The sequence below is a fragment of the Stylophora pistillata genome, chromosome 12 (genome assembly GCF_964205215.1).
Source record: "Stylophora pistillata chromosome 12, jaStyPist1.2, whole genome shotgun sequence".
NCBI lineage: Eukaryota > Metazoa > Cnidaria > Anthozoa > Scleractinia > Pocilloporidae > Stylophora > Stylophora pistillata.
Window position 1 is genome coordinate 15,782,501 of NC_142530.1, and position 20,836 is coordinate 15,803,336.

The window sequence follows — 20,836 nt, forward strand, 5'->3', positions numbered from 1 at the left end:
CCCTGATTAGCTGACGGTTTAGTGGGTGTCACGTACATTGGTTGAAGAGAGAAAATGAAAGCGAAAATGAGCAGTGAGCTTGTAAATTGTGCAAGTGTGATGGTGCTGTGTCAGTCCTTTATCGGAAAGTACAGTTTTTGGTTTTGTACATTACTCGCGTTCAATTTCTTGAATTTCATTAATAAACTGAGTTTTTAAGCCAAGTGTTTTTTCTCGCAGTATTGAATCCTTATCCATCGACTAATTGTATTCATCATTTAAATCTATTGTCAGATACATGGTTGGTGATGTGGAAGACGGACCTCTCGTGTCAATGTCATTGCGACAGTTTATCTACAGTTTGGGATCTAGATCATCAGCCCCAGGAGGGGGATCCGCATCTGCTGCCATTGCTGCTATGGTACGTTTGTAAACACTGATTGGCCGATTTAGTTTAGTTTAAAATTAATTCCTGATTAATCCTGAGAAAACGGGGCTCAGTCTTCCCCTCCCTCCCTCCCCCCCGCTCCCCCCCCCGCTCCCCCCCCGCTCCCCCCCTCTCCCGTACAGTTTATCTACAGTTTGGGATCTAGATCATCAGCCCCAGGAGGGGGATCCGCATCTGCTGCCATTGCTGCTATGGTACGTTTGTAAACACTGATTGGCCGATTTAGTTTAGTTTAAAATTAATTCCTGATTAATCCTCAAAAAACGGGGCTCAGTCTTCCCCTCCCTCCCTCCCCCCCCGCTCCCCCCCCTCTCCCGTACTTCATGGCTGGCACTACTGATGGGGCTGAAATTTTAAGAGAAACTTTGGTGAGAGAGGTGGGTATGTTGTAGATTAGGAGAACAAGGAGACAAGGCGCAAGTAAGAATGTGAGTCCCACTCACTACCAAAGAACTGAAGATCGATAGAGTATTGAGAGAGTGTTAAATAATGAAAGTAGCTCTCCAAATATTTTTGAAACAGGTTTGTGTTTGCTATTATCAGCGTGACAATTCGAACCGTACAAAATTGAAGGATGTGCTGTGAACGGATGACAGTCACAGCAATTTAGTTGAGATCGCACTGACAAGATTCACAGTATTTCTGGGTGGAGCAAGCTTTTCGAAGGCCTATAATGAATTAAAAAAATACTTATGTTTACATTCAACTTTAACCTGCAGGCAAGGGCGGGGGAAGGAATATTTGTAAATGATCCCAGAGTTTTTTCGTTGTTCTTCTTTGTTGCTTAAAATATATTGTTCGAATTTGTTCGTTCGTTTTTTCCAGGGTGCTGCACTAGCGACCATGGTTGGCTGGTTAACTTACGGAAACAAGAAATTTGAAGCGTTGGATTCACAGATGAGGACACTTATTCCTCCCCTGAGACAAGCAATGCTGGATTTTATTCCTATGATTGATGCAGACACCAATGCATTCAGCGGATTCATGGTAAATTTGCATTTGTGTTATGGTCGCGCCATCCCGTGTTATGGCGTCGCCATATGTGAGTACCGTTTTCAGTGGAAATTACAGCTCATTTGCTCTCCTGTTGATGATAGCCAATGCGAATGATGAAAATATAATACAAGTCACGCTGTTACATATTCGATCATGCTGATTCATAATCTTCGAAGTTTAATTTTTGGCACGAGTTGGAAGAGAGAATAAATGAGAAGGTGGGGGTGGTGCAAAACAAAATGACAGCAAAAATAAGTGAAAAGTGGGATGACTGTTCTTGAAGATAGACAACAACACCAATCGCGCATAACAGGACCACGTTATACACCTTGATACCAATGGAACGAGAATAATTGGAACAATAGGCACAAAAGTTCATCTTACTTTTACAAGAGGAACTACCTACATGATCTTTTCCATAGGAGAGCATTGTATTTCCGTTTTAAAACGTTTGGATTTTGCCTTCCTTGAATTTATGATAAATTTTTCAACTTTTTAGGAAGCAAAGAAACTTTCAAAAACTACCCCTGAAGAAGAGGAAAAGTAAGTTCTTAAAGGTTATGTATTGTTGGTGTTACGTATGTTAGCTTTTATCAGAATTCATTGATACGAAGTTGCAAAAAGGTCAACAGAAAAAGAAAAGAAAAAGAAACAGAAAACAGAAACAGAAAAAGAAAAGGCGAAGACTATTTGCAACGGAAGACTCAGAAGGAGGATGCCTCATAGACTGCTCATGCGCAGTTATTTCTGTTTCTAGCCTAGCGGCATGATTAAACTTACCTTTCCATGGCAGTTTAACCTGTGCTAGAGTTCATCGTGTTTTCGAAAAAAACTCAACCTGACACTTTCAGCAATAGCGTTTTTCAACGTGACCTTGAGCGATCTTAGTTCCTGATATCGCTGATAGACACCGGAACGAAAATAGCCGTTTTTCGCATTGAACATCAAGCACTATGGTTGCTTCAAACTGTTCTGGATAGATATCTTCTGCCGAGCTCCTCAACTAATACTTGCTGCTTTGCGTCTCACGATCTTTTGATGACTTTTGAAATGTCGCGCGTGGTGTCTTTCTTAAATTCCCCGTCAGACCTTGTTATTGGCCAAAAACTTGTTGCGTGTTTTTTTTTTTTTTTTTTTCGGAATCAAAAGAAAGAATTTTCACTGTTATGTTGTTGTTATTTATATGTGGTATTTCAGACGTGAGAAGGCTTTGCAAGATGGGCTCAGATCCGCTGTTGAGGTTCCTCTTAATGTTATCAAAACAGCTACCAAGGTGTGGAACCCGATGGTAGAGCTTGCCAAAATTGGAAATATCAACAGCAAATCTGATCTGCAGGTATGCAGTTAGGCGTATAAATGCTTGTATGATAACATTACTGGTAGTGCGGATGGACACGTGTCCAGCTGCTCTTTCTAATTACTCTCATCCAAGAGATAATTATATTTTCTTGCTTTCGTCTTATTTTTCGTTTTAAATAAAGGACATCATGACTGGATGGATAGCACAGTTATGCATGTAACTGTCTTCCTCGAAACTGACAGTACTGCCAGCCTTTCTAGCTACATAAAAAATTTAGTTTGCTGAAACCCTTATCCCGTTGTTAATGTTGGATGAGAGCAAACTGCAAACTTAAGTTACATCAAGATAGCCCGGGTCCAAGTGCACACAGAGCAGAGTTTCACACTCCCTGTGACCAATGTTGGAGGTACAGTGTAAGTGTGGCGTATACGGGCAGGCTTTAGGTACCCTCGTGACAGAACGAAATATCTAACGGGTTTATTTTTTGTTTCGCTTCATAGGTTGGGGCTCGAAGTCTGGAGACAGCCGTGTGGGGCGCATTCCACAACGTGAAGATTAACTTAGATGACATAAGTGATGAAAATTTTAAGAAACAAGTAAGTAATATGCGCTTTCAACCGTCAACTTTCATTAGCATGAAATTGTCACTGACAGTCATCTCAAAGCGATTTCCATACTCAGGATAACAAAGACTGTTATTACATCTCTCTGATAGAAAGTGCGCTATAACTGGTCAATTTAGTGGGTCGTATTTCACTGCGCGGCCAATAAAATTCAAAAGTTTTTGTAAATTAAATCCTTCCCTTTCTATTTGAACTCAGAGATGTCATAAATATTTCACTAACCTTGTTTTCTTGGTCCGTACTGTAAATTACGGAACCTCGTTTATTCCTCTCAGTCCGAAACGTACAGTATAGAGCTGGAACTTCGATTAGTAGGAGGCCAAAAAAGCTTAAGACGGCCGAGTCAGATTAAATTACATTAAAAGTAACTCTGTGTGGGAGAATGAGCCTGTCTCTTTGTGGTCCAAGATGCACTAGATTCCATTGAATCTTCTATTTTACTCGGTAGGTTCTACACGAAGCGGAATCCTCTTTGGAAAATGCACAAGAAAAATGCAAGGAAATCTTGAAGATCTTAGAGGAAAGAGAGTAATAAAACAACAACCCTGTGTAGAAGAATCAGAATTGGCTGAGATGGTCGGTGGGGCAAAAGGTTTGAATGCACCCAGCTTCAAACTGAGACATGGAATATGTGTGGTAGTTCTTATCGAATTGGTGAATGTAGTTCTTCTCCCGGCCTTTTCTCCATATCTGCGTTGGGCTTCCTTCGTTATAAAAATAAACACGTTGACAATCGTACGGTCATTGAAAGAGCGATAGTAGAAAGGGAGTTATTATTGGACACAACACTTGCTGTATCGACCAAGAATAGCCAAATTTTTATTTATAGGCTAAGGCGGTGGGTTGGAGTGGATAAAATCCGTCAAACGTATAAATAGGTATAAAGGCTTAAGATTAGAGTTTGCAAGGTGACAATTAAATGCAGCGTTGTATTTTGAATCGATAATGATGGTAAAATAAAATGGTGGCATTGCCTACATAAATGATGCGCAATTGCCAACGTCACTATTAAATACACGCTCAAATACTGTTCCTTTTAAAGAAGAGTATCGACACAACTTGAAAGTTGTTTCGATTAAATTTCACCGTTCAAGGCCGATGTGAAAGGTCACCTTATTTATGCCAGTGCAGCTTGCTTCTCGCAAAAAACTATTTAGCAACACTCTAGACCACACAATTTATCGTGTCTTTTCGTGATGAGCAGAGCTAGCAGATATAATGGTAATGTCTACAAAAAACGTCGAGATGTTCGAAAGTGGCTCTGGCAAATCTGGGTTATATTTTGAGATGTGACTTTTTTCCGATCGAGAACATAATTATTTCTTCTATTTTGGACAAAATTTGCTCCATTGTTTATTCGATTCCGCACTCCTCATTTCCTCCCAATGTGATTGTATTTTTTTATCGCCAGGGCCAGCTGGAAAATTTTGAACAAATTTTTACTTTGAGATCAATCTCTGGGCTTAGTTTAAATATTTTTTTCGGTTGGGCAAAGTAAGACCTGAGACCGCGCCATTTGTACTTCAACAATTAAAATTTCTCAGTATTTTAGAATTACAATTTACTGATCATGATTCAGTCTGACTGCCCCATATTCAATTTGTTTCCTTTTTCTTTTCTTTTGATTGTTATTCCTTAAAACCTTTTGCTGAATTTGGACTGATGTCATTTCTTTTTGGATCATTTTTATGGAGAGGAAATTCACCTGTCAATTAACCGCCTAATTGTTCAACTTTGCCTCCAATGTTTGTCAGGTTCTTTGGCCGACAAATCGCCTTTTGTAAGAATATTTAGCGCTCACGCATTCGGTATCTACTGTAGTCATTCCCGTTATCAGTACCGCTCGTTTTGATATGTCAAAGAACAGTATTTTGAAGAGCAATACTGAAATAGCGAAGGATGCATTAGCTAAGAACTCTTGTGCTCCAAGAATAAGAGAAATAAACCATAATCAGTGTCTTAAACATAGTTACGAGAGGCGCGGAACCATTCTAAGATAGTAATTCAAACGAGTAGCGGAAGAAAGTAGTCTTTTTGCGAGTGTATTCAGTATCCATGAGTTAGAGAGATCGACGGAGGGGCAGCTGCTTTGGGCTTGATCACAAGTCGCTGCGCGGAATATGTAATTTTTTCGTTCTTATTTTGTAACGAATTTCGAAAATTGCAGATAACGTGAACAAATAGCAATTTTTTCTCAAAACGTTCATGTTCCCCAGTATCAACGACCGATAACAAACGTCGTGAAAGTTCCAAACTTAAAAGATTTATTTCAAAGTTTTAGATCCGTTACAAGAAGAAAAATTGGTGAACCATGAAGACAAAACCTCGTCCCTAACCTACACGACGCATGCGCGCACAATTACATAATCTAAGTACGCGCACAATTACATAATCTAAGTACGCGCACAATTACGTAACCTAAGGTACCAAAAGACTTCCGCATAGCACTAAAATACTCTGAACAGTCAATTATTTTTTTTTTTTTCCAAGTCAGAAGAGATAGTCATATAAAGATGAAGACTAGTGAAAAAATGCCAACCTTTCGGTTTATTCATGACGCTTGTATAAAGATGATTTAGGAAAGAAACTATTATCACAGGACATTTATGTTTTTATGAAATTCACTCTTTTTACTTGACAATTTTTAGTTTCCTGCAGTTCGTTCTGTCTTGAGGGAAGTGTCGGGGCATACTGTTTGCTATTCTGCGCGTTGATTGTGCATCGCAAACGGAAGATGTTTTTCAAGTATGCGCGAAAGTCCTTCATTTGGATAAAGTAGATGATGAAGTTTATCGCGCTGCTGAAATATGCTGCAATACCGCCAGCCACGTAACGCACAATGTATTCTGTTGAAAATGGACGCTGCGGTTTAACTATCTGAGTGTATAAAATGTTGCCTATGTAAACAAAATACGGGCATATAAAGGCAAATGTAAGAGCAATTAGAAGATAAGTTGCCCTGATTCTGGTAGCTATAAGTTTCGCTCTAAATGCTCTGGTCGTTGCATGGCGAATTTTTCGTCCAGTTCTATACCACAAAGTTTTCAGCAAACATACGTTGACGTATGTTATGAAAATGCTAGGAATGACGTTTTGTAATGGGAAAATAACAGCGGATATTCGAAAAGGATAGAAGTTCTGGTTGTAACGGCAGATCACTGTAAAGTGATTGTCATTTAGAAGTACTTTTACTCCGTCGAAAGCGGCTGCTGGAAGCAACATTATGGTTATTCCTAATATCCAAGCCCCATTGATCATTTTACGGACTGTGGTGACTCTAAGCGTGTAAGGATTCTTACGAGTTGAAAAATATTTCTCCACACTGATCACAACCAGGGTATTAACCGTGACAGCGGGGAACACGAAATTCAGATAGCGAACCAACTTGCACAGCCACCCACTCTGCATAAGATCGAAAAGAATTTGAATGCAAAGAAGGGGCAGCGACACGGAACAAGAAAGGAGATCGGAGAGGGACAAACTCCTCATATACAGGTTCAAATTGCGCACGAAACGACTCCTTTGGATCGGACTTGTAGTTTTCTTCCGCCGAAGAAAGTAAAACAGCGAACAGTTACCAACGAGCCCCACTGTGCCGATGACTGATAAAACTAAGCAGAGCACACGTTTAGCGGTGTCTCCGGCGGGCGTGAACAAGTAAATAGGGCGCATTGCTTCAGTCTGATTGCGGCCCAGGTGTGTCCGTAAAGTCTGGTTAGGAAATGACCACCAAGTCTCTCCTTTTTCCATTTCAGCACAGCTCTGTCAAGAAGGAAGATGGGATAATTACGAAATTTGTATTAAAAAATTACCATAAAGCAGCCCTACATGATGTTCACAATTTAGTGGCATTTGCACAGCATTAACATTATCTAAACCTTCCACGTTCATCACGAAGAATGATGGTTTCACAGGACGCATTCGCAAGAAAAGTTTACATTCCGCACCTTCCAGTCTGTCTCGGTGGCTTTTCGATCAATCTCTGAGACATGTAACACGCATTTTCAAAGACTCATGAAGTCATATCTCGCTACCTTAGCAACTGGTGCATGGAAAGTCAAAGCAGGGAAAGCAAGCCTACTATGAAACAACATGGAAAAAAAAAATTAAGCAGCCTCGTATAAGCCACCGACTAATGACAAACTCGCATATCGTAACCTTGCCATAATTATCAAGTGTTGAATTCAAAAGAAGAAGAAGACACACGGAATTATCATATATTGCATCCCTTGTTTAGATTTGGAAGCAATGCTAACGGTGTCACTTTTTGTGTATTCATGAAGGTTGATATCTCAACATGGTGTGAGAGGAAGGTACGTCTTTTGTTCAATTGGTCTAGAGGCCGAGGAAAAAAGTGGCATTAAAGATTTTTGACGAATCTCATATCAAGCTAGTAACCAAGGAGCAGTAAAAAAAATTAAGAAGCAAAACCAAAAAAATTTTGACAGCACGAGTCTGCTAACTACAACGAAATGAAAAAGACTCATCGAACTTTCTAAATTATTCTACGCGCTTTACAGAAAACGTTACATGAATTAAGAATGCAATTCATTTATGTTTTCAAAGCATTTTTTCAACACTATTATAACATCGTTAAGCAAAAAGAAAAAAAGATGTTTAATACGACAAAATAAAAAAATACGAACTGATAATGAATGTCCGCAAAAAAGTTTTTAAAACTGAACTTCTCGTTTCATGCTTCAGTTTGATCTACTCTTGATAAAGCAGGCGAAACGAGTCAGACCAGTTCATTATTTATGTACCATTTTCATTATTATGCTGTACTGGATAATCTTTACAAAAAAAAACAAAAAAAACTAAAAGGCATCTGTTATATATCCTTTGTTCTCAACCTCTTCATCCTTCCAAATGATTTCGAAGAGATTTCCATATGCAAATTTTACATTTTTCAAGTTTTTGTCATGAAAACCAAACCACTCTTTTTTTTCTTAACCCTTTTTTTCGGAAAATCAGGAAAATTCTAGACGATCGGCGATTTTACTATTTTCCGGCCGTCTTAGATTTTTCTTACAAATGAAAACTCTAAATCGTAGAGATCCTCGACAACCTGGGATGGTCGGCGACAAACCGGGAAAATAGAAGCGTTTTCTAATTTCCCTACTCGCGTCAGGTTTCTGTGATGATCAGCGATCATCCACAATATATAAAAAAATTCAATTTTTACAGTCGGGTAAGTCGGCGATAGTTCTAGCTCGCTACCAGTCCTAGTTGCTTAGCTAAAGTACCCCGAATCCCAAATAAAAATGGTGTGCGGAAGAATCTGCGACAGACATCTGTTAATGTCTTTATATCAACAAAATCTGGGAACGTCGCGAAACAGTGAAATTGCCCATCGTATGGCATTTTCCTGACATGTGAAAACCAGGCTTTAGGAAAATTTAATGAAATATCTAATTAGTTAGTTTTTGTTGAGATAAGTTTCTCATACATGAGCTCGTTGCTGTTTTTTTATTTTTTTATTACTATTTATCTTTGAACCATCAATAACCACAGAGAAGCCTTAGTGAATATATTTCATCCACATTAGCTTCAATCAATCCTCTTAACCAATTTTCAAAATGCACAAATGTGCCTTTTAAAACTACTTTAAGGCTAACTTTGAACCCTACACTGGAATAGTCCGTTGAGTATACTTTCTTAATGAAAATTACCCTGTTAGTTTATCGTAAATGGAATCCAGTGAGTCTTCGCGCAACGAAATCATGTAAGAAATTATGCACCTGTGTTTTATGTAACAATGGTTTTCCGCTCAAAGGTACAATTTTGTTCGTCGGGATGCCGATCTATTTCAAAATTCGTTTCACATCCAAAATGTTTTTTCTAATTGAAAATGGTGTTATGAGGTTAACTAAAAAGAACAGAGTTTGCAGTTTTGTATTAGTTCCAGCATAAATTTCTCGGTGAAACAGGGTGAAATAAGTAGTACTCATTGATACAATATAAACTACATGAACTGAAAGTAGATTTTTAAAATTGCAGCAATTCAAGCAAAAAAACAACAACAACAACAAAAAAAAACACCAGTGGTATGGCTACAACCTCGCAGAGGGAGCGTAATTTATGAAAAAAATTCCTACCCTTCTTTTCCTCTTCTCCTACAATTTGAAGTTCATCAGGAAGAGTACTGCGGTTGAGGCTTGCAATTTTTAACCATACGTATAGTATTACTGATGAGACAAAAATGACGATGTTCCTGATATATCACCTGCATTTTAAGCCTAGAAGGGGAAATAACAGGCTTAATCTACACGAAAAGGAGACAAAAGACTATTGTTTAAAGATATTTTTAATTAGGTGAGTATTTTAAAGTGCTCTTTTTTTTTAAAAAAGTATTCCGAGTTGGAATTTTTAGCAGCATCTCCCCGCCTTTTCGTTTAAAACATTGCTTACGGTTTGGTCACGATATCTAATCATACGTGCTTCTGGGCAACAGGATTGCGCTATTAAACCTTCATAAAGAAATGTTGTCCAACATGGGAATGTATTATTTCTTGACATAAATACGGAAATTAGAATCACTCAAAGAAAGATTGTTTCCAAAGCTTTCTCACATCTTCCAGCCGATAAAAAGACCTTTCTCCATTATTTGTAAGATTGATGTTGCTGCAGTTAGGAAACCCCTAATTTTTTATTTGCGTTAGTTTTATGCTAGCTTCTCCCCAAATATTCTTGTAACTCATAAATTCAAAGCAGAGCATTGAATTTGGCTGAGCACTGGATAGAAAAAATGTTTCTACTGAAATAACTTTGAATCTGAAGTTTTTCACAACAGCTGATTTCCACGATCTCACCAAGCCACAAATCTTTCTGGTGATTCGTCCCCAAAATACATTTTCAAAGCGTAACTTGAGACATTTTCGTTCACATTATTATTTGGACTTTCCTTCTGCTTTTTTTGAAGACATAGAGGGCCGGTTATTGAAACAAAGTTTAGCCGTTGTTTATCAAAACCGCTTTGTAAACTATCTCCAATTTAGCTGAAACTTTTACCTGAACGTTTGTTTTTGCGAACAGTATCATGAAGGCCGAAAGCTAACAATGGAAAGATATTTATTTATAAAATAATGAAATTAACCCTCCTATAGAGAATACCTTAGGCCCGTAACTTGTGTAAAACCGCTGTTTGGGTTAGACCTCCTTTGAATAACTTGTCCTATATACTTTTAGATGCATTCAGGAATTTCTTCCGTCCCCTCTCGAACGGCTTCATATACTGGCAGTAGCGACAGAACGTGACGCTTTGTATATTAGAATTTTCAACATGCTCCTATCTTAAAACCGTGCTCTAAGGTTGTTGTTTTCATTAGCACTCTCAAGCGTTCATGGTGAATACGATAGGCCGGCGAAAATGCATTGAAAAGCTCCTTTAATTTGCATCACACAAAACTCGTAAAAGAGGCCTAAGAGAGGAGCAATGAAAAACAATAGCCAAGTACAATCAAGGGAAATAAATGTTTTAAATCACCCTATGGTGACTAGAAGAGGTTCGAAAAGCTGCAAAACTCGAGGAAAAAATTTACTTTTCAAATCGGCACTTTTAATCTTCACGGTGTCAACGAACGCTTTCATTAAACTAATTTATTCTCGTTTTTGTACTTACTGTGTTCCTATTAATAGCGTAGCTCCATTTTCTGAAAATAAAACAAACAAAACCCCCAATTCCTGTATTCTAGGACTAACGATGCTCGAAACGTTGGCTAAGCCTGACTCTTAAAAACGGTGGCCGATTCGCATTATCAACTCAGTTGATAAAAATCAAATTAAACATAGGGGCTGTACGCAAAAGTTATGGTATCTTTGAGGAGACTAAAAGATTGAGAAAACTTTTGACGCTTGCTGACATCGATCTCCACCAACTTCGCCTATTTTTTCTAATTTGTAAGTAGTCATTACAGTAATAGATAGCGTTCCATGCGACCTAAAAGTGTGAAGAATGCGTGCACGCAGGAGCATCGTTTTTAATTGGAGACTTCTTGCGAGGTGTTATGTGGCTTGTTCAGTTTTGAAACTTTTCAAAACATCGTCAGTGACCGCAACCTACGAAAAACTCGAGGGGTGTTACCAACCTTTTAATGTCCGTCCTCTGCGCACGTCCCTCGTTAAACAATCCAATCGTTTGGAGAATACTTGTGGTTTTTTTTTTAATTAAGCAAGAGGAGTATAGCTGCCGTCAGCTGTAAGCTTTGCAAGATTCACAACGTGCAACTGACAAAAGGCATCTCCTCCGCCAACGTACAAAAGAATACACAAACAGGAACTAAGGCCCGGTTCAGACGCCGATCTTTTCATGAGCCGAACCTAATTCCCTGAATTAAGTACATGAAAAGATCGGCGTCTGAATAAATTTGGAACGGCTATTTCAATTTGGAACGGCTCACCCGTTCTTCCCGCCGAGAATTTCGCCTTTAGAACGCCTTTGGAACGGCTTTAATTCAGACGCCGTACTTTTCATGTGCCGATCCTAATGCATAAATTGTTATAATGTGTTTTGTAAGCAGTTTGACTGGTTTTACTGGAACTGAATTTGGAACTGCCAAAAATAACGGCGTCTGAATCAGCAGGCGTACTTTTGATAATTTGGGTCGGTCCAAATTCGAATTGAGTTCGGCTCATGAAAAGCTCGACGTCTGAACCGGGCCTAACCTTTCCAACGTGTAAAGTGGTACGTTAACGAACTGTTTGGAAAAATAATTACCAAAATGCAAAGGACACTCAAACGAACCCATTTGCCTCCTAATAACTGTTTATGCATAATGAAGTAAGACATTATTGTTAACAATCATAATGTTCGTCCTTTGTTACATCTTTTAAGATTAAAATATTGTATTACTGGCCAGAGGTCCTTTTATTATCGCGTTGTAAGTATCTGGAATACTATTAGCCATAAACTTAAATCAAGCCTTAGTGTAGCTAGTTTTAAAAGTAATCTTAAATCAGACCTTTCAAAACAATTCTTGACTTGATTCAGCCCGAGTTTCTGTTCTTATAATTAGTTATACTATATTTTTAATACTCTATAAATTATTTTCTGTGACTGATATTTTATAATGTATATAGCATACTCTTTTTAATCATTACCATTTTTTCTATTGTTACTGCTATTGTCTAATCGTCATTATTAAAAATTGGATCATTGGATAATGCAATTCAAGACTTTTTATTAGCTTAGCCATTATGGTATATCAGCAAATATACGATAATCTACAAATATGGTAAGCGTACGCGTCAGCTTAAAATCAAAAGGGAGCTAAAAAATCCAGTTTCTTCTTATAAAATAATAATTTCTTATGGGCGTTTTTAATAAAACAATTATTCCACTCGCGCTTGTTAGATATGAGATGATTATAGCCAACTAGGCGCTAGCGCCTCGTTGGCTATCTATCATCTCATATCCAACGTGCGCTCGTGGAATAATTGTTAATTGTCACTGAAAAGCCCCTTTGGGGAGTTATCAATAAATATTGTATTGTAATATTTAGATACTAAATGAGGACATACTGTGCAATCGTTAACAAATGGTAAACACCACAGCGTACACTATTATTGAGTTATGGATGCACGCGGGAGGTTGCTAAGCACGAAAGAAGCGTAAGAGTCACTCGAGGCGATAGCCGAGAGCGACTCTAGCTTCTTGAGTGCTTAGCAAACCTCCCAAGTGCATACATAACTCAATAGTGTACGCTGTGGTGTATACCATTTGTTTTATAACATAACATTGATATATTGTAACTAAAGAGATCCCTTTTATTTAACAAATGTTACGCGGCTAGAAAAAACAAGCGCGCGCGAAAAAAAAATTGTCTTTGCATTTGGCCACGTCAGCAGCGTACACCCATGGGCAAATGGAGGACGCTAAATTGACCAATCAGAGCGCGCGCTTTACTTTGGTTATGTTATAATTTTTATTGGTCAATCTATGCAAGGCGTCTCTATGGAGGCGCGGTGGCCTCAAGGTTAGTGCGCTCGACTCCGGATCGAGAGGTCCGGGTTCGAGCCACGGCCGGGACATTGTGTTGTGTTTTTAGGCAAGAACACTTTACTCTCACAGTGCCTCTCTTCAGTCAGGTGTATAAATGGGAACCGGCAATTTAATTCTGGGGGTAACCCTGCTATGGACTGGCATCCCATCCATCCAGGGGGGGAGTAGAAATACTCCTAGTCGCTTCATGCCACAGAAACCGGAGTTAAGCACCGGCCTAATGGGCCACTAGGCTCGTAAACAGACTTTACCTTACCTATGCAATGTAAGTCCATCATTTGTTCCTTTAATATCTTCACCCTATGAACTAAATTCTGCAAAATTCTTAATAAACACGAGATGCACTTAAATGAACAGCTGCAGTCAGATACAAGTGACCCTAAGCTAAATCCTCTAAGAGGAAAAAATCTCCAATCTCCATCCCAACCTTTCACTTACCCCTCCCCTCGTGGGTAAAACTGGCTAATTCACCAAACACCAAGCAGCTCCTGGATATACTTAGACCAGTCTCTCATTTGAAAGAGAAAATTAAAAAAACCTCTGACCAACCGCCTTTTACATGTAAATGTATATCTACAAATACAGGCGGCAGTGACGAGCTGATCTTCATGTAGTCAAAGTCTAATAAAATTCAGGCTTTGACGGAGGTTAAATCCAAGCCACCCATTGACTGGTTAAAACGCAACCACAAACAGAGTACAGTGGTAAGTGAGTCAGTAGAATCCTGAATTATTTCAGAGTTTTTTTTCTCACTATGACATTCGTTAATGCCGACCTATAAAAATCGATTTGTCACAAAATGTCCTAGAGAGGCACTGGTACATGATTTTAGCTGTACTTTTATCGAGGTATAGATGCACTCGGGAGGTCTGGAGAGCACCCAAGCATGTAGAGTTGTATTGGGGTGCGGTTGAAACTACCCCAACGCCTCTTCCATCCTCTCCAAGCTCCATACTTTAGTTGACATAGGACCCTTCAATTGTCCAGCAAAGACAACAACGAGGTCTTAACAGGGACGAAAGTGCAGGCTTGCTGGGGCTTGGTCCCTTTTATTCGTGGGTTTCTTTACAAGGAACTCGAGAGGGAGTAAATTTTCGTTCGATTATTTTGATGGCTTAATTCAATCCAGTTCGTCATATCTTTTGAGTTCACCTTTTGCCTTGAGAGGCTCTGTCGTTCCACTGTCCCATAGATCACTGTTACGTGAGTTTTGCGTCTTTTCCTTCCCTTTAAGAGTAAAGCACTCTTCAGAAACTCACGGAAGTCCTTCATTTGAGCAAGGCAAATCGTAAAGTTCATCACACTGCTACCAAATGCGAAACCGCCGGTAGCATACCGTATAATATAATCTACGGCAAAAGTTCGTTGTGGTTTAGCTATCTGAGTGTACGCCATATTAGCTATGAAGAAAAGACACGGGATAGTAAAGGAAAAGGTTATAGCAACGAGAAGAGATGTTCCCTTTATTCTCGTGGCTGTCAGCTGAGCCTTGAAAACATTTGTTGAACCGTTTCCAACTTTTCTTGTACTCTTTCTCCACACTGTTCTGATCAAACTTATGTTGAAGAAGTTCACAAAGATACTCGGCAGGATGTACTGTAATGGGAATATAAGCATGGTTGCTCGAAATGGGTAGAAATCTTCGTCATTTCTGCACACAATGGTAAAATGGGTGTCATTAAGAGTAAGTCTCATTCCATCATACGGAGCAACGGAAAATAACACAATGAAAAATCCGAATACCCACGCACCAATGATCATTTTACGGACTGTTTCGATGCTGAAGGTCCGTGGAATTCGCCGGGTTGATAAGTACTTTTCTAGACTTATCACGACGAGGTTATTCAGTGTAATAACAGGGAATACTACCTGGAAATATCGAACAATCTTGCATGGCCACCCACTTTGGAAGACATCGAATAAAACTTGAGTGCACAGTAGAGGTAGGGCAACACCAGAAGTAAGAAAGTCGGACAGAGCCAGGCTTCTCAGGTACAAGTTTAGATTGTTCAAGAAGCGACTGGATCGAAATGCAGCTCTTTTAACCTTTCGACAAAGAAAATAGAACAAGAAATAATTGCCAAAAAATCCCAACGTCCCAAAAGCCAACAAAACTGAACAGAGCACACGTTTAGCGGTGTCTCCAGCCGGCGTGAACACGTAAATATTGTCCCTTGCCTCCGTGTTGTTGTTCAAATGCGAAAAGTTGTTTGCTCTATCACCAGAGGCAACGATCCCCCGCGAAGTTTGTAGGCTTCCCATAACAATTCTAATTGAGAAAAAAAAAAAAAAAAAAAAAAAAAACAAGTCAAGAAACATGTGAGTATTAAGCTGGAAGATGTCATCAACCACTACCCGTTTCCCTTATGTAAGCCTGTCCTCCATTTCAGCTTTAATTAAGATATAATCGAAAGAACAAATAAGAGGCTCAGGCTTTGTAATGATATCGGTCAATTGGGACGAGGTAAAAATGTTTCAATACTTGCTTATGGTGGGGGGGGGGGGGGTGGGGTAGGCCTCGGAGCGGGGACGAAAGATGGAGCAGGGGTGTCCCACTTCAGTGTCTTCCTGGGTTCACATCCACTCTTTAACCCAGCACCGCCACGCCCTTGTGGCGGTTTTACGCAAACAGCGGCCTCAGAAATTCGCTATAAAAGATTTGATTTAATAAAATGAATGTCCTTCCACTTTTAGCTTTGAGCCCTCTTACCATTCACTGCTCACAAAAATAAATGTTCAGATAAAAGGTTCGGCTAAATTGAAGATGGCAAATTCACCACCTGTAATCTGTGATAGCACTCCTCCGAATTAAACCACTCATCTTCAGCTTTTTTTTTTTTTCATATTTTCCTCTTCTACTTCCTTACTTTTTTCCTCCAAGGATTCTGGTATTATCGCTAAAAACAACAAACATATGAAACATATGTGTGAACTGCGGTTATGAGACGTATATGAGCACGATCCTTCGCAGTAAAGCACTATTTGAGCAATAGTGAAAATCAGACCTGAAAAAAATTTCAGGCCTGTACGGGATTCGAACCACTGACCTCTGCGATACTAGTGCAGCGCTCTACCAATTGAGCTAACAAGCCAACTGGGAGCAGGTCATCAAATTAATTCGACATAAACCCGTAGATGATAAATCAAACAACAACAAACATATGAAACATATGTGTAAACTGCGGTTATGAGACGTATATGAGCACGATCCTTCGCAGTACAGCGCTCTACCAATTGCTCAAATAGTGCTTTACTGCGAAGGATCGTGCTCATGTACATTATCGCTAATGATAATTTTTGAAGTCGTTGAAACACTGACCAGCACACGACTGATGAACTTTAGCGTTGAAATTACGTCCATAAATGAAGACTGTGGATATGCTACTATTTTATTGCTCATTTGCAGCTTGATGTTTTCTAAGATTGCAATATTGATTTTTATAGAAAACAATATTTTTTAGCGACACATTCAAATTTATCACGCGTCGTTTTACGAGTGTTTAACATCACAAACAGACAAGCGGAAAAACACGCAGCAAACTAAAAAAAAAAAAAAAAAAAAGCAAACAGACGATAACCGTGAGAAATTTTAAAAAATTCTAGAAGATGATAAAATTTTGGTAAAATCGTGGCAAACATTTTCCATGATAGCTGAATGAAGACCCCAGTAAACGCTTTTAATTCTAATAAAAAGGAAAGTAATAAAAGCGAATCAGAAATTTTTAAATTCATCAATTAACATTTCCCAAGATTGGCTATTTACAGAAGCCCACCGACAACCGAAATCTTTATGTTCCAGCCTTGAAGTCCGCAACCCTTTCTAGAGTATACCTATTCATAGCAAGGATTCCAAGAGAGATCTTGCGCGTTCCAAAACATTTCACCATCGGCACCATTTGCAGAGAGTTCACAGAAAGTGACGAAGATACAACAATACGCTAAGTCAGTGGAACACGAGACTTGTAAGTTCGCCAATCGTCTTGTCCTGGAAAGAACTGAAATGTTTCATCCATCCTGTCATACTCTGCCAAGTTATAAGATAGTTTTCACATAGGAATACACATCCTAACAGCTCTGAAATCAAGAGAATGGATGGAAGAATACTGCGGTGGCAGGGCTAATTCCTGATTTTCACCTTCGTTCGTGCTCATATTAAGTTACGTGTGGAAATATGACGCGTTTCGCGAGGGAAATAAAGCCGTTTTTATAATAGATGATCTTGGGAAAGAATTGAAGCAATTAGTTCAATGACACAAAGGCGCTTAATGACGGCGCCTTGTCTAAATTAATAGTTGATATGGAATCTTATTGATAATGTTTGCCATTAACTATGTGTTTGCTTTACTTATCTGATAATGAGAAGTAGATGAAAATCGTTTTCAAGAAAAAGACAAAAGAAAAATTATGTTATTACACAAGCAAAGCATTTGGCACTGGGTTAATTTTCGTTAAATGGTAAAGTTCACCTGCTTTATTCAAAAGCCGACAGGAAAATTGCAGAAACTGACATTTGTTTTACGAAACAGTACAATATTAATGGCTCAATTCAAACTTGCTTAGCGGAAAAATTTTAGACGACACTTCCTGGAATTAACAAATAAAACCCTTTTCTAGGAAATAATTTTCTAAACTTTAAAACTTGAAAATGCAATGAGCTGAAAGCAGACAATTTTCAACTGAGCTTTATTGCATTTTCTATAGGGCTATGGTTCCGTTAAATGGAAATTTCGCACAATTAAAAAAATTTGTAATTTGGTTTCAGTTAATATTGATTCAATGTCTTTCCCGCTACAAGTGAGCGATATAAGTTGCAAACCATTAGTAAAAATTGCGCTGCAAGCTCATAAATAACTCCGAAAAATTCTAAAATTGAAGATATTTACTCCAACACTTTGTGGTATCGCAAAAAGGATTACTACCTCGTTGCTGAAACCCGAAGCGATATTAGACGAGGAAACATTCTCGTATCAGTAATTCACCGCCGAAAAAAGAGACACGAAAAACAAATCGAGTAATCAAAGTTAAACAAATGAATAAGGAAAAAAAAAAAAGGAAAAAAAAGAAACGATGTAAAGGAAGAGGTACAGGAAAAAAAACACAAACATTCGCTTTAACTTGACTGGAAAACACTTACGTCACCAAGCTGTCAAGTTTGGCCTCTACTTACACACGATTCGCTGAAGCAGTTTTGGCCTAACTCCTCTTTAAAGATAATAATAAAACTAGAAATTTCCAACAGGGCATAATTCTTCAAAGAAACTCATAATTTGAAGATGAACATGAGGTCGGTATACTTAGCTCGGCGAAATACGTTGCGTTGAAAGCACGCTGAAGAAAGAGATACTTGTTCTTTATAGCGCGTTAGCATGGAGTGAAGTGGACAAGATGACGTTCAAAACCATTTTTTGGAAGGTTTATCCATAGGAATTACACCAGTCGTCCATTGTATGTGGAGTGATCTATGACCGTTTCCTATACTCAGTGGCTCTGACAACTGATACAAAGGTAAATTCAGTTCTTCATCACAGTCGTCCAGCGCGCATCTGTAGTGGTTGAATAAGTCCCCAGATCACTGACCGCCGGCTAGAAATAGGAGCACGAGGGAGGGGCCCAGACCTCTTTCTCCTCTCATCCCCCCCCCCCTCCATAAATTTACGTAAAACAATAAAATAGAAAGTCTTTCGTTTGGTCGAAAAAACTCCTTTAATATATCACTTGTTGCCCAGTCCAAACCTGGTGTGACGTAAATAGTGAAATAGTATAGTCAAAAACTAGAGTCATGCCTTACCAAATAAACAAATGGCACAAATTTTTCTGTTTCGAGTTCGACAAACTCATATTCAGCTTCCTCAAAACTTCTCGAGATATCAAGTATTTTGTTTTGTCACTTGGTTGTGGAAAAAACCGAATTTTGACAAAAGCTAGGGGTAAGAATAGTATTGTGCATCGACAGAAAATACACATACAGAAATAATCTAAAGGATGAGACGAAAAAATGACAGATTATTTTTTTCGTCATAGTGATCACCAGCGAGGGTAAAAGCAAAATATTACCTTTCCCTTTCGACAATACGAATCTTTGACCATCGAAGTTTATGGTCTTCAGCTCTGTCACAGAGCTACAGAGCACTCGATATTGAGCCAAGACATACCAAGAGGGTTATATTCAACCCGCAATACCGTGAGTCGAATTAAAACGTCATCTCTTAAAAAAGATGAAAAAAGAGAATAAATTTCCAGCTTTATCGTCGAATTAAGACATTTTTTAAAGAATCGAAATATGCATGTTTAGAGATTTAATCGTCAAATAATACTCAGATTTTTCCTCTGTTTCATACTCGAGACAAATGAGTAAAGTCGTTCTTTATTCGGCGAAGACCGAGCAAAAAATATCACTACTTTCTTTACCATTTTCGGCTATTTCTCATTGCTGTAGATAAACATAATACATCATGAGGTATCTGATTTATCTGTCCATGGAGGAACTATGAAACTATGACACATAGCTTATTCCAGTATTATGTGCCCTGCTTGTCACATATAAACCGTAGTATATACCCTTTCTTTTCACCGATCCAAATACAAAATCTGAAAATGCTGAAGCTAGAAAACCCCGCAGACAACTATAATATTTTCGCTTATAAATTCTTGTACGATACACTAGAATTAAAATGTTTCTGCAACGATGTCACTGGTAAAAACTATTTGAATAAATGATGCTGATATTTCTTTAGGAGGAGCAGATATCCTCTTCGATATAGTGTCATTAACAGGCTTTTCATTACAAAACGCGAAACTGTTCTGTTTCTTTTATTTACAGCGAAAATTCGAGTAACCATCTTGCAAAAGAGCTTGATAATAAGCAATATTCAGGTAAGGCCGAAAAGGAATAAAATAATTTGTAACATGTCTTAATAAAAAAAAAGGGAAAATTGCAACGGTTACTGCAAGACTCAATATTTAATTCATGGCATTTGTCGACCCTTTTATCTCCCTCCGGTGATTGACATATATTGATTTAACACCGAATTCTCTCTTCATGTGAGAGGAAGTCAATGAGTAAAAACAACAGAAAGATGGTTGCCTGTTTAATCTTGCTCAGGATTCAATACGTACGAACAAACCCATAATTTTATGTTTGCAAACAGTTGCATCCTTTCCGTTCATGAATGGACGAAAAAGCTTTATGATTCAAACAATGAATGCACCGGGATGAAATCTCTACCACGATTGGACCGGAAACTTTTTTCACTTTTGATCGTAGACATGTCTATGGCATAATTGGGTGCATTTGCAAGAAATAAGTTCACCGTTACCATTAGAAACCTGATAAAGTTATTACGGGGAAAGGGGAAAAGTGGAATTTTAGGAATCTCTGAACGCAAAAGGAAATAAATTAGAAAAGACTTTCATGCCATGTACAGTTTTTTAGCTTTATAAATTCACATGAGAGCTTGAAATGTAACTTCTCCTTAAAGTATTGATGCGCC

General features: G+C 38.5%; 3 protein-coding genes across 5 annotated transcripts in view; 1 reads left to right on the forward strand and 2 right to left on the reverse strand.

The window, feature by feature from the left end:
• Nucleotides 1-4,359, forward strand: part of LOC111331227 (formimidoyltransferase-cyclodeaminase) — an 11,913-nt gene extending 7,554 nt beyond the window's left edge. For all 3 annotated transcript variants that reach the window (XM_022936288.2, XM_022936289.2, XM_088741363.1), the window contains exons 8-13: nucleotides 274-400; nucleotides 1,253-1,414; nucleotides 1,923-1,966; nucleotides 2,621-2,759; nucleotides 3,224-3,319; nucleotides 3,795-4,359. In XM_022936288.2, the coding sequence (XP_022792023.2) occupies nucleotides 274-400; nucleotides 1,253-1,414; nucleotides 1,923-1,966; nucleotides 2,621-2,759; nucleotides 3,224-3,319; nucleotides 3,795-3,878 (652 nt within the window). In that variant the 3' untranslated portion in view covers nucleotides 3,879-4,359. The remainder of the gene's footprint in view (nucleotides 1-273; nucleotides 401-1,252; nucleotides 1,415-1,922; nucleotides 1,967-2,620; nucleotides 2,760-3,223; nucleotides 3,320-3,794) is intronic.
• Nucleotides 4,360-5,587: 1,228 nt separating this feature from the next.
• Nucleotides 5,588-7,175, reverse strand: LOC148718980 (allatostatin-A receptor-like). Its single transcript, XM_088741389.1, has one exon. It carries the CDS (start codon nucleotides 7,094-7,096, stop codon nucleotides 5,951-5,953), a length of 1,146 nt encoding a protein of 381 aa, XP_088597515.1. The 5' UTR covers nucleotides 7,097-7,175; the 3' UTR covers nucleotides 5,588-5,950.
• Nucleotides 7,176-13,615: 6,440 nt separating this feature from the next.
• On the reverse strand, nucleotides 13,616-18,898 carry LOC111331239 (putative G protein-coupled receptor 19). The gene is made up of 2 exons (XM_088741681.1): nucleotides 17,178-18,898; nucleotides 13,616-15,615 (listed from the first exon to the last, which is right to left on the reverse strand). The coding sequence occupies exons 1-2, from the start codon at nucleotides 17,240-17,242 to the stop codon at nucleotides 14,412-14,414; spliced, it is 1,269 nt and encodes a 422-aa protein (XP_088597807.1). The 5' UTR covers nucleotides 17,243-18,898; the 3' UTR covers nucleotides 13,616-14,411.
• Nucleotides 18,899-20,836: the final 1,938 nt, after the last annotated feature.

Coding starts and splice junctions, on each gene's coding strand:
- LOC148718980 (XM_088741389.1), bottom strand. CDS start 7,096: ATGGAAAAAGGAGAGACTTGGTGGTCATTTCCTAACCAGACTTTACGG.
- LOC111331239 (XM_088741681.1), bottom strand. CDS start 17,242: ATGGTGCCGATGGTGAAATGTTTTGGAACGCGCAAGATCTCTCTTGGA. Junction 15,616..17,177: donor GGAATCCTTGCTATGAATAG/GTATACTCTAGA, acceptor TTTCTCAATTAG/AATTGTTATGGGAAGCCTAC.